The sequence below is a fragment of the Rhyacophila brunnea genome, unplaced genomic scaffold, assembly GCF_057557595.1.
Source record: "Rhyacophila brunnea isolate RB1 unplaced genomic scaffold, BYU_Rbru_1.0 scaffold_21, whole genome shotgun sequence".
Taxonomy (NCBI): domain Eukaryota; kingdom Metazoa; phylum Arthropoda; class Insecta; order Trichoptera; family Rhyacophilidae; genus Rhyacophila; species Rhyacophila brunnea.
Genome location: NW_028232871.1, coordinates 10,640,993 through 10,655,238, shown reverse-complemented (window position 1 = coordinate 10,655,238; position 14,246 = coordinate 10,640,993). Strand labels below are relative to the sequence as shown.

Below are 14,246 nucleotides of genomic sequence, written 5' to 3'. Positions count from 1 at the left end.
TCCTTGCCATTTCCACGATTCTGAGAAGACAGGAAAAAACGGGTCCAATGGCCTTAAGGGAATATTCTGTAATTATCTTGTAATTATACAGGCAGGAGTATTTCTCAACTTCTGCCACAAATTTTAAATTAAAAATCATTTCGCCCATCTTACCTTTTGACGACTTGTTGTGATGTCATTGAAGTGTGTATTAAAAAAATGTACTACTTGCCACTTGATATTTGACGGCTCGCGGGGAACTATAAATCGAGGCGGCGGCTGTCACCCGTGACGTAGATTATTTTTTAAAATAGTCGCATCTCAATTTTCAATATGTAATTGATGTACTCTATCTCGCTCTAAAAATTAACACAGCCAAGTGAGGCAGTGTTAAAAGATATCACTTTTGACAGTTAATTTCTTCTGACAATTAACTGCCTGAATACATAAAGTCATAAATGTGATTTATCACATTTTATCACTTTTTGGATGTTTAGCGATATGTTAGAATAGTCTCGCAGATTCAGTATGCTTTGCTTTATTAGTTTACATTGTATTTTGATTGTGTGGTCGCATTATGCACAAAATTGTTGCCCACCATTTGGCCTTGCGCCGTTGGCTTTGTTCTACACACAAGCATTTGTGACACAAATCTGAATCTAGAAATGGCCAATAAATTGTTTCTTGACAATTATTCAAACTGACAATTGCAGTTTCACAGAGGACATGTTGGAGTCGGTGGTGGGCACAGAGGGTACAGCCGTGGTGCTGACATGCAGCGCAGTGGGGCAGCCGGAGCCTGACGTCACATGGAGGCGATTAGCAGGAAAGTCGCTTCCGAATCGGGCCATCATACGCTTCAACATGCTGCATATTGTCGATCTACAGGTCCAAGACGGGGTAACTGGCTTTCTATTTCTTTGTGTATGTTGGAAGTGTTTTTTGTGAACATCTTCCTCTGCTCCTTCAATTTGCAGGTTTCTACATCGGTGTTTGTCAAGCCATGTGGATCGTTTGTCTCAGTCACGGCTCATTTTCATTTTCTTATTTTTCAGAGCATTATTAGTGAAATAAATGGCTGGCTGTGTCAAGTTTAAGTTTGAGAAACTATGGTAGATATTAAGTTCAAAATTTTTTCTACACTTCCTGGAACAAAACAGGTTTGAAAACGACTACCATAGCTGATTATAATAATATGTTTAAACCATGCATTTCAATTAGTTAAAAAATTTTTACCAATGGTTTGGTATCGGCAAGGTTTGTTCGAATTTTAAAAACTGCAATTTGTATTCTTAGTTTAATCAAATATAGTTTAGTGTGTATTATTTTTGTCGGATCTCCACAGCCTACGTCCATCTTTCACCATATCACTTCTTCTTCTTCTTCTTCCACCCTGTCACGTCCCAACATTGGGCATAGGGCAAGCACAAGTTGGCGCCACTTCCCTCGGTCCATCGCCAACTCTTGCGCCTCCCGCCATGTCAGACCTGCAGCACATAGGTCGCTCTTGTAGCACCGCTGCAGGGTGAGGGAGGGCCGGCCACGGCGACGGAACCCTTGAAGCTGTGCCACAAGGGTACGAAGTGTCGCATTCTTTGGCGGCATCCGGAATACGGAATACACATACCATATCACTAAGGAACACAAAAATAAGGGAAGTGGAGCGGAAAAATATGGAATAAACATAACATTAAAGAATCGTTATTTTTAATATTTAAGTCTAGAGTAAAGTAAAGAGTAAAGTCACGAAAATGGAACGTGTATTCCTATTGGTAGTATTCGAGGACATTGCAGGTTTTGTTTCTTGCGTTTTTTAGCGTCATTAAGTCATAAATTAAATCTGTGCTTCAAATTCTTGGTTTATGGGTGACTGGGTTTCACATTCATTTTGTTTTGTGCATATCATTACCATGTACCAGTGGCGAAGGGTGGAGGTAGGCTGTTTAAATCTGACATCAATAGTGCATATTAAACTTTTTCAGTCATTCGTATTTGTTGCTTTTGAACTAAGAATACAATTTACAGATGGTGTTAGTTAGTTTTTAAAAATCAATTTAACCTTGCCTAAACCAAACCATAATAGTTTTGGTATATTATGGGCGATTCGACAAAATAGTGCACATATTTTTCATTCATACTTATTTGTTAACGTTGAATTAAGAAGACTTATTACTATGCTGTTCGTTAGTTTTTTTTAAATTCATTAAGCCTTGCCTAAACCAAACACTAGTAGATAAAACATATTAATCGATCTATAAAATATCAAAAATTATGTGGTTTAATGGCATAATTTTAGATATTTTATAGATAGACGATTATTTTTTTGACTATTATCGATTATGGCTTGGTTTCGCAGTGTTTAATTGAATTTTAAAAAACTAACCAACACTGTAGATCGTAGACTTAGTTCCAATGAAAACAAATACGTATGACTGACAAAGTTTATTGTGGACTATTTATGTTGGATCTTAACAGCCTACCTCCCACCCTTCGGCACTGCCATGTACATAGTTCGGATCCGATCCACAAGATGGCAGGACATATTATATTAATAAAACAGAAAACTGTTAATAAGCAACTGTGTATCTACCTATGAATTTGTATATATACATTATTATGTACAGTGATAATTTCAATGCCATGTTTCCGTGACACAAATCCGTTCTAATCTTTCATCATTGATTGCGATTGCGATTTGAATAAACCAAAAACGATTGAAATCATCGTTTCAATATTACCCTGCCTGTTCAGTCAGTCACGACCTTCGTACAAATAAATACAGTCGAACTTGGTTATTACAGTCACGGAAATAGCGAGATCTTGGATGTAATGAGGAAACATTCATTGAATTTTAGTTTATGATTTTCTCCATACATTTATTCACTTTTATAACGAGCTACTTCTCGGGTATACTGAGCAAAACTGTTAATGTGTCGATCGTTTAAAAAAACAACATTTTCGACCCTATGCAATAAAATCCGACGGGGCAGTTAACTAGACCGATGCCGCCGGGATCGGATTATGTTAAGTACCTAATTGGTGTTTTCACCGACAACATTGAAAAAGTATCCACGCATATGGTTGAAATTGCATGTAAAAAATCCAAGCTTTGTGAAGTCGAAGGTACCTACCAGCGCCGGCGGCTCAGCACTTCATTACAATAAACAACTTCTTTTGTAGTTTATGAATGCCATGCTTGTTTTGGAGGATGGTTTTCAGATTTTTTATGTTCTATGCTTAAATAGAGCGTGGTGCGTTAAATGTTATATAACGATATTACGAGTAATCCTTATAACGACCAAATTCAGTCGGTCCCATCTTCCTCGTAATTACCATGTTCGACTGTATATCATTAATTGCTTGGTTCGAAAGAGTCCAACCAACAATATCCCTACACATCACTATCCACATTTTTCAGGGAACCTACTTATGTGTGGCTGAGAATAACGCGGGCCGGTCCGAACGCGCTGTGACATTGTCGGTGTGGCGTGCCCCTACCCTGGAGGTGGACGACGCCATGAGCGTAGGTGGGGAGGAGGGGTCGACGGGCAAGAAGATTGTGGGAGAAGGCGGCAGGATCCTGCTGCAGTGCGGCACTCCCAAAGGCAATCCCACGCCCCGTCTGCAATGGTTCATCAACGGTGACGAGGTCGCCAGGGATGCTAACATCAGGATAATAGGTTACTGCCATTACCTCCTTATTTTTTTTCTTTATTGTCTTATCAATTAAACAAAGCAACAGACTTCAAACCAGAACACGAGCCCCCATTTTGTTTTTGGGGCTGCCAATAGAAAAAGAAATAATTAACTTGTTACCAATACAACCACACATACAGCAGCTTTTAAAATTCACAATATAGAATTTGTATTAGACTTCTCTTGTGTCCAAATTCTTTGGTTTATAACCGCTGAATAATTATATTGTATTAGTGTCACTAATTAAATTGTAACCCATGATGGCCTCGTGGCTTAAGTGTCGGTCTATCGTGGGTCCAAGGTTCGAATCCTGGGTCTGGCAAGTACACAATTATGGTTTTTCAATTTCTGTATGATTCGGAGTATTGAGCTAATAAGTTGAGCAAGTGGTTGACATCCATTTCTCGTAAAAACAAAAATCTGTTAAGGGCGGACGTGCTCAGCGTAGGTCAAAATAGAGCTTTTATTGCATTTTCAAACCATGATCCTGGACATTCCTTAAATGTTGTAGATAATCTATTTATATAATTTTAAAGCCTTGTTATCCTTTATATTTATTTTAAACATTTTATGACTGCAAAAAGTATTTTTATTACATAAAATAGTGTTACCCATTTTTTTTTTTTTTTAAACGGTACATGTTCAAACACGCGCGTTAACATGATCTTACTCCTTACTTCAATTTTAGTTTGTCAATTTATGGATACGGCCGTATGTTGTAGCTTAACCACTGGGAAATAACAAAAGAAATGGCGTATTTCAAAAAAACACTTCCTTATACTTAGGTCAATAATTATTATAAAGCAATCATTATTCGTAGAATGTTTATTACACTTGAATGGTCAAAAACATAGCTTATAATTTGTATCTTTAGAATTATCTTCAAATGTGTTAATCTTGCCTATTTTTTGAATAATAAAATGCCTAATTCTTGTCAAATTTGGGATCACAGAGATTATCAATATAATTTTTTATCGTAAATATGTTACAAAAATTATCTCGTCATAAATTATACTAATGGTTTTATAAATGCGTTTAAAAATTAATAAATGTAAAAAATCTTAACACCGCTGCACATTCATGTACTGAAATATGACTATATTCTAAAACATTAGAGCAAGAGGTTTAAAAGAACACTATTTTATGTAATAAAAATAAATTTTGCAGCCATCAAATGTGTAAAATAAATATAAAGGATAACAAGGTTTCAAAATTATATAAATAGATTATTTACAACGTTTAAGGAATGTCCAATATCATGGTTTGAAAATGCAATAAAAGTTCCATTTTGACCTACGCTGAGCATGTCCCCCCTTAATACAAATGTCTACCCTGTGGAGGCCCATATGATCTTATTAAGATCGGACATCGTCAAAAAAAAAAGTGACACTAATTTACAACACCTAGTTATTTGTAATTAACAATCCTAGATGGTTCAAACAATAAAATAAAATTTTAAATACACAGCACATCACTGAAAATGTATTATGTCTCTCGGGAGTGCATTGATTAATTTCGCAGCCTTTATTTTCCGTTTCAGTTTTTATTCCGAAGAAGTCACGGCTGCAACCCACACAGCTACCTAGTTGACAGATGCAAATAAATTCAAATTCATCAGAACCATTTCTCATATAATCGTTTGCAGGGTATTTATTTACCTATACCAGAATTTCCTGTTCAAGACCAATTCGAAAATTTTTAACTAAATTGTTACTTATATTTTTTATGGTAGGGTCAAGCATGGAAATAAATCCAGTGGAGAAGCGTCACGCTGGCATGGTTCAGTGCTTTGCGACTAACTCCGTTGGTAGTGCTACCACAACCAGTCTACTCCAAGTCATTCCTAGACAACTCTCCGCACAGGTCAGTACGCCATACTTATCTTGGGAACAAATGCCTTAGTGCAGGGTTGGCGGACTTTTTTACGTGCTGTTATGTACCTGTGACCTCAATCTATTACTTACTGAATCACGTAGATAAACACGTGTGGTTCACATATCAATAACAAATCGAAAGCTAAACACTTGCACAAACAAAAGTAATGGGTTAAGTGCTAATGAAGCATGACTATCGTCAACTGAATTGACTTATTATCGTAATATATAAAGCCTGTATAAAGCATGTCCTCCTGTGTTCGAATTTAAATAATTATTTTATTCTATTTTGTTATAATGTTGTATTCTAAATTGATAATTAATTACGAATAAAGAAAATAAGTCGCCCAATCGATAACTGAGAACAATCGTCGATTGTGCAACCCTATTTAAAAATAAACATCTTCTATACATAACAGTGCGCATGCCAAAATTTTGCAAATATTTCTTTGACTGTCTGATGTGGCGAGCAGTGGAAAAAGTGGAAAAAGTTTTTTAAGATTTCTATTGAAAAAATTTAAAAATTACATTTAAGTTTTTGAGGTTCTGTCTTTTACCGTGTTTCTAACCGAAGGCTTCTTTTAATAATTTTTTCTTTGTTTTCAAAATTTTCAATTCTTTCTATCTTTTCTTTTAATTCTCAGCTCCATAATAATTGATGTATTTCGTATTGAATTAGGGCGGAGGCATTGAAACCCCAATCGAGGCCATCGGAGGAGGCGGTGGATTCAAAGCAGGGGGTCAAGGAATAAACTCCAAACGAAGAAACCATAAGGCTAATGGTAAGTTTGACGTATCTCATCATGGAATTAGCAGAATGGGCAAGTGGGGTCATTCATCCGGTGAGATGTGTTTTTAAGATTTTGCAATTGTGTGATTTCGTTGTGCTGAGCAGGCCTTTGTTACATGTAACAGGTGTTTATTTCCTACTTTGGGAGTTTATCACGGGGGTACATAAGTGAAACACGAAAATTTGCAAGTTTAGACACGTTTTAAATGAATTTTTCAAATTGTATAAGGTACCTTCTTATTTATAGTCAAAGATGTTTATGATGCAGTGATGATACCGCCCTCGCAGCCGAATGTGACTCGGCTGTCGGATCACAGCGTGATGGTGCGCTGGGCCGTACTGCAGAACAATGGCTTGCACATCCAGTTCTTCAAAGCACAGTACAAGGAGACACCACCGGTAACTATCACTTGTTGTTTTGTGATTACCAGCGTACTATTTCTGTTCTCATTTTTATCTTTAAATTAATTTCAGATTGCCCTCAATTATTGTCAAATACTAGTTTAACGTACCCAGAGTCAATATTCGTCCTCTCATCTTTTCACTTCTACACATTCAACATATAAACCAATCGTGATTGAGTCGAACTGTTTTGTTCTGTTGCGTCTTTTAACCCGGCCGGCGCCGATGTCACACACCTTGTACAAATCGGCCAAATTCGCAATGCGCATGTGTATAAATCGATGTCACCGCGTCCATATTTATCATACGGGACTGATTTTTTCACGTAAATTTGGCCTGATTTGTCCTTCTCCTGCCACCTATGACATATTTTAAAAGCATTGGTTCTAAATATAAAATAATCACCAAAGTTTCGAACCAATTCGTACGGCCAAGTTTTGCCGGTCGACAGAAATCAGTTTGAACTGCGCGCCGCGACTGCGCAGTATACGACAGACTTTCAACCGAGCGGGCCATTGCGCGGGATTGTATTTATCGCATACAAGTTGAATATTTACCGCAATCGTTGATAAATACTTTTTTTGCTGTCTGGTGTACTTATCACATTAAAACTGGCATGATTAACTATTGAACGTATGATTTTATTTTACCGCGATTTTTAAAATACTTTTTGTACTGTCTACCGTGTCCCATTTTAGTGAATGTGAAAATTAATACTGATATCAATAACTATTGTGTGTGAGTTTAATGGTTTCTGTGATTTGGCGTTCCCTAATACTGTAGTTAAACATTTTAAAAACATTTCATAGTTTTATAGTGCGTAAATATGGAGGAAGAAAATGTGCGTACTAATGAGGAATTGGACTCAGATTATGATATGTCGGAAGAGGAATTGGAACAGCATGAGACTGATCATGACGTCGACGATACGGACTCTGACGAGCCAATTGAATTTTTGCGGTCGTGGAGAACTGGCCCGTATATTCCAATAGTTCACGAATTCAATGATTGTCGATCTGGCGTGACATCGAACGACTTGAACGAATCCTCTCCCGAATGTCTTTTCTTTGAACATTTTTTGAATAAAAATATAATGTCGGAAATAGTGAACCAAACGAATACATTTTTTAACCATTCGTACAGTGCGGGAGACCTTGGACCGAAATCGCGATCACACAATTGGACAGACACGTCAGTGCCGGAGTTGTATACATTTTTTGCCGTATCAATGCTGATGACTCGAAATAAGCACACGTCGATAGAGGAACATTGGAGTACCGATCCTTACCTGCATGCAGACATTTTTGGGAAAATAATGGCTAGAAATCGATACCAACTTATTTTACAAATGCTTCATTTTTCTGATCCTAGTGTGACCGCCTCAAATGATAGACTAGCTAAAATTAGATTACTGTTAGAACACACAAGAACAATTTTTAGGGAAACGATGATACCGTATCAGAATCTTTGCATAGATGAGAGCATAATCGTGTTTAAGGGTAGATTAATTTTTAAACAATTCATTCCTTCCAAAAGACATCGATTTGGAATAAAAATGTTTGTGATGTGTGACGTAATGACAGGATATATTATTGACTTTATAATTTATTGTGGGGAAGGGACTGACATACAAGACAATGAAAATCTCGGTATTTCCGGTGCGGTAGTGACAACGCTAATGAAAGACTACATCGGGAAAGGTCACACCTTATGGTGTGATAACTGGTATTCGAGTCCGGCGCTTTTTAAATACCTTCACTCTCACAAAACGAATGCTTGCGGTACAGTGAGAAAAAATCGTAAAGATATGCCAGAGTTCAGCAAACTGAAAAAGGGAGATACCGAGTCTAAGTACAATAGTCCACTTTTGGCTCTGAAATGGCACGATAGGAGGGATGTTCACATGCTATCCACCCTCCACGATGCATCATTTGGACCAACGGGAAAAGTGAACTATAGAACTGGCGAAAACATCGAAAAACCAAAATGTGTTATAGATTATAACAAAAATATGGGTACGGTAGATAAGTCCGACATGATGCTTAGCAACTTGTCGTGTATGAGAAAGTCGATCAAGTGGTATAAAAAGGTCGCATTCCACATGATCGACTTATATTTATTAAATGCTTTTTATTTATATAAATTTATTAAATGTGACAAAAAAACATTGGGCGATTTTCAACTCTGTGTAATAAAACAATTAGTGAACAAATATTGTGTGAGAATTTCAAATGCACCCCTGCCCAAGCCGACAGCGTCAACTAGCGATAATCCCGTACGATTATTGCCCAAAAGTGCAACGGGACATTTGCCAGAATACATTTTACCGACACAAAATACCGATAAGCCTAGAAGGAGATGTTTCGTATGCGGGAATTCTAAAAAAAATCCGAAAAAAACAAAACTCTCTCGCTATATGTGCCCAACGTGTGATGTTGCGTTATGTCTGTCACCTTGCTTTAAAATATATCACACGTCAAAAGAATTTTAAAATAGGTTTATTATTGTATTTGTTTTTTTTTTAATATCTGAGTTCGTGTTAATTTATCAATAATATTCAATAAGTTAAGTGTTTGTGTAGTTTAAATATATTAAAAGGGTCCCCTTTATATTTGTTTACGACTCAACCCGAAGACATTAATATGTGATTTATCGATATGCACTTGAAAATTAGTAACACTTCAATTCGTGGGAACGTAATGCACAAGTGTCGAAATAGTACACACCGCGCAGAGCTCTAACTATTGGCTACAAAATGGCGTCTTACGGTGAGTTCTTTCAAATTTGGATAGCATTCGTTTGTTCGAGTGTTTCTGATATTATAACTGATTTATTACGGTTTTTTAGTGTGTCGAAATTATTTTAATGGTTTTGGGTTCTCGACTGGAGCTGTGACATATTTTTTATTGCTTTTTTTAGTATAGAACAAAGACGATAATGAAATTCATGCGTAGTTATGGTGCGTCATACGATTTTTGAGGCAGGTGCCGGGTTAAATAAAGTTTCTCCAAAATTTACGACTCATTGTAATTGGACTACTGTATTTTTGATTGTATTTTTTTTTTCTTATATTGCATAATATGAGTGGCTAATATTTGCAAACACGGCTCGTTTCAGCAGTGTTCCAAAAGAGTGGTGTTGTCAACTTGTTATTGTTTTTCAGTCGGTTAGTCAGTTTGTTCATGAAATATTCAACGGAATTGTGTATTTAATTAACTGTCAATTGAATTTTAAAGGGCAAAGGAGGCGCACGCACCCGATGGATGACTGCAAACCAAGACATTCCTCCGCATGTCAGATCATACGAGGTGGATGGACTACAGCCTGGTCATTATTACAAGTACGTATATTTGTTTTCTTTATTACTCACTTTATTATTCACGGATTCAGCACATATTTTAATGATCAATCACAAATATGTCAAACGCGCATTGAAGAGCCATTTACAAGTTACCACTCCAATCTTCCATCTTCCAACATATTATTAAATTGGTTCTGGCTTTAAAATATTCTTGAAATGTCATAAATATAAAAATTTCATAAGGTTCCCCTTTGTTTGTTAAACTGTTTGACTGAACTATTGCACGAGATACTACAATACCTGTAATAATTATATTGTTTTAATTTTGCATTAGGTTCCGAATCGCTGCCGTTTACAGTAACAACGACAACAACTTCAGTCGTAACTCCGACAAGTTCCTGCTGCAGCGAGGGAGCGCCTTGCCCCAGGCTCCGCCCGCCCCCCAACTTCCACACGCAGAGGCCGTCTCCACCACCGACATCAGACTTCACTGGGAGGTAATTTGCGTAATGGCAACCCTATTTTTACTCATTGGTAAAAAATAACACAAAAATTAACTTTCAATCAATTTTTTTTATTCGAAAGATTTGATTGCATTAATCATGGCATTAATATTTGAAAATGATTTCGGGCATATGGTCACCGGTTACATGTAAATTGTACGTATTACATTTCACCGTAGCACAGTTCGCCGTGAGTTTTCTTATTGGCATTGGCATGAATTCAAGAATGAAAACCTAACCTAACTTAATGTTACATTCCCAAATGGTCCCCATTTGAGTATGTCTCTGTGAATCTGGAGAGGCCCAAATCGGTATCAAACTAACAAATAGTAAGGGTTGATCACGAAAATAAATAATAATAAAGCCGGCAATGCTGTAAATCCCGGCCGTTTAAAAATATCTGCAACGTCGCCTTTTCGACAACGCTTCTCGCTGGGAGCAAAACATAAAATGGCAGGCAGAACGCGGCAGACAGCCAAATCGTAAACATATTACATTTCGTCCTCCGTAAAAAAGATTATATAAAATGTAGTTACCTAGTAGATATTAACGCAATTAAAACTCGTTGTTTCTGACCACAATTCCGGTGTGTTATTTGTTCACCTCCAAGTCCTGAATCCAGACGAAAAATCATACGAAGAAACAAAGTGACGGCATCTTTCCACTTACGCATTTTGACGGGAGATGACATTAACCTAACCTAACAAATAATCCAGTATATCAGCTATTTTCAAAAATTTTGCCGCTGGCTTCCTATAAACTGACAAGAATTGTGTTTTATTTACACACGAATTTTATCTTAGTACTATACAACCCAAAAAGGTTGGACGGTCTTTAATATACAGTCGAACTTGGTTATTACGATCACGGAAATAGCGAGATCTCGGATGTAATGAGGAAACATTCGTTGACATTTTAGTTTACGATTTTCTCCATACATTTATTCACTTTTATAACGAGCTACTTCTCGGGCATACCGAGCAAAACTGTTAATGTGTCGATTGTTTAAAAACAACATTTTCGACCCTAAGCAATAAAATCCGACTGGGCCGTTAACTAGACCGACGGGATGGGTTACGTTTATGATACTAGTTAAGTGTCTAAGTACCTAATTGGTGTTTTCGCCGACAACATTGAAAAAGTATCCACGCATATGGTTGAAATTGCATGTAAAAAATCCAAGCTTTGTGAAGTCAGTAGGTAGATACCAGTGCCGGCGGCTCAGCACTTCATTACAATAAACAATCTCTTTGGTAGTTTATGAATACCATGCTTGTTTCGGGGATTTTTACGATGGTTTTCAGATTTTTACTGTTCTATACCGATATAACGTGTAATGCTTATAATGAGCAAATTCAATCGGTCACATCTTCCTCGTAATAATCAAGTTTGACTGTACGACCGTATATTTCCGATACAACATTTCACGGTGAAGTGTGATACAGCGAACTGCATACATACAGATTTCCGGACACGATGGCCACCACGGCTGTTCGTCGGAGACTATAATCTAACTATTTCATTATTTCTTTTAGCTACCTCCGACAACAGGTGAAGAGACACCGGTGGAAGGCTTCTACGTGTACTACCGACCCGCCTCGAGTGCGGGAGATTACGCCAAGGCCGCAGTGGAAGGGGGTGATGCCCGCAGTCTCCTGGTCGCGCATCTGATGCCCGGCTCACTCTATGAACTGAAACTTCAAAGCTTTGCGCCGGCTATTGCCAGCAATTTCTCTGCTATCGTCACCGCTATGACTCTCAGTAAGTTCTGACCCTTGAAGCATTTGGACTTTTAACTAGATCGATTTATATTATGATCTTTGAACATATATATATGATTCCAGATCTTCTTTTTGTTTGGTTGTATAGTGTAGAAAAGTAAAATATTCTACACTGATTCAATATAAATAAAAAGGATTTCAATAATCAAATGTTTTTTAAAATAAATATAACCATAACCAACCATGATTATGTGTGATCCTAAGAAAATCATATTATGGGCTTCCGCAGAGTGGAGTTTTGTATTAACGGAGTTTTTTTTACGAGAAATGGATGTTAGCCACTTGCTCAACCTATGAGGTCATACAATGAAAAACAATATATTGTGTATTTGCCAGACACCGGATTCGAATCAGGGACGTATGACATTATAAGCTGACGCATTAGCTGTTTGGCTGTCATGATTGAATAAATATGAAAACTATTAAAACTATGAATTGTTCAAAATTCTATTACATAATTTCAGACGAAAATTTAAATTGAAGAAAATAAAAATGTTAAACTGGGTATTAAATGTGTTTATAATTAAACCACGACTGCATCAGGGTTCCGCTGTACATAATCTGTTCACTAGAATTGAGAATGTAAGGTGACGTGGCGATGATGTGGAAATTGTTATGCAGTGGATTTTAAACCCTTTTTATTCACAGCGCCCTTAGTGTAAGTATGAAGTTACTTTCAGGGTGCCCTATAAGTAGATTCGAGACGTTTTGTTGTGGCTTTTCCATGTAGCCAATTGAAAATTTTCATGACAATCGGATTTTATACCTATTTTTATAGCCTTTCTCAAGTGCTATGGACTATTTTCTATATGTTCACTATTTTTTTATCACTATGTGGCCAGTGGCAAGGGGTAGAGGTAGGCTGTTAAGATTCAACATAAATAGTGCACACTCAACTTTGTCGGTCATACTTATTTGTTTTAATTGAACTAAGAATACAATATGCAGATGGTGCTGGTTAATTTTTCAAATTCAATTAAACCCTGCCTAAACCGAAACATAATAGTTTAGGTATTTTATGAGTGTTTCGACGAAATAGTGCACAGTTTTTCAGTCATACTTATTTGTTTTCTTTGAATTAAGAATACATATTACAGATGTAATTGGTTAGTTTTTTAAAATTCATTTAGCCATGTCTATACCAAACCTTAACCTTAATCGATAAAAAAATATTCTTCCATCCATGAAATTTCTAAAATTATTTTAATCATGGCATAATTTTAGATGTTTTATAGGTAAATGAATTATTATCCACTATGGTTTGGATTAGGCAGTGTTTAATTGAATTTTAAAAACTAATGAACACTATCTACTCATTGTAGTCTTAGTTCAATGAAAACAAATACGTATGACTAACAAAGTTTAATGTGCACTATGTCGGATCTACCTCCACCCTTCGCCACTGCTATGTGGTTTTTTTTGATCTAAAAGAATATAAACAATAAAATGATTAAAATAAAGAACTGAGGCATCTAATTCCAAAAAGCGATAAGTCCACATTTGGTTAAAACCCAGAAAAAAATACGCACGTATTCTTTGTATAATTTTACACAATATGTATTGATCTATGAATTCCATAACGCGACATAACCCTACGAAAAAACATATTTTAAGTCTCGATTTATTACAAAAAGCGCCAAGTCCGTTATTCATATTATTTAAAGCTTGGTTGATTTCGCGCGTGTTTAAGTCAACCAATAAGGGAACGTTCAATATTGAAAAGGGCGTCTCCCATGCTGTAGCATCTGGTAAACTTATGACAGTGCTACACGGAAATATGTGCCTTATGCGGGATAAATTAAAAAGTGAAGTACAAGTAGCGCTAAGTCGAATTTTATTTTTCCTATATTTATTACATTTAAGAGTTTATCGGCTGAAACAAATTGCCATTTGGTTCTAATTTCGACATGGAATACAACG

The 14,246-nt window shown here is 36.6% G+C and overlaps 1 protein-coding gene across 4 annotated transcripts in view; it reads left to right on the top strand.

Annotated features, from left to right (window-relative positions):
- The window catches only part of LOC147070707 (interference hedgehog-like), a 127,835-nt gene that overhangs the window by 106,063 nt on the left and 7,526 nt on the right, over positions 1-14,246 (top strand). For 2 of the 4 annotated variants that reach the window (XM_085948894.1, XM_085948897.1), the window contains exons 6-13: positions 693-879; positions 3,398-3,659; positions 5,408-5,538; positions 6,229-6,331; positions 6,587-6,738; positions 9,978-10,081; positions 10,377-10,539; positions 12,081-12,306. In XM_085948894.1, coding sequence (XP_085805020.1) covers positions 693-879; positions 3,398-3,659; positions 5,408-5,538; positions 6,229-6,331; positions 6,587-6,738; positions 9,978-10,081; positions 10,377-10,539; positions 12,081-12,306 — 1,328 coding nt within the window. The remainder of the gene's footprint in view (positions 1-692; positions 880-3,397; positions 3,660-5,407; positions 5,539-6,228; positions 6,332-6,586; positions 6,739-9,977; positions 10,082-10,376; positions 10,540-12,080; positions 12,307-14,246) is intronic. The other 2 variants (XM_085948896.1, XM_085948895.1) reach the window with 2 other exon arrangements.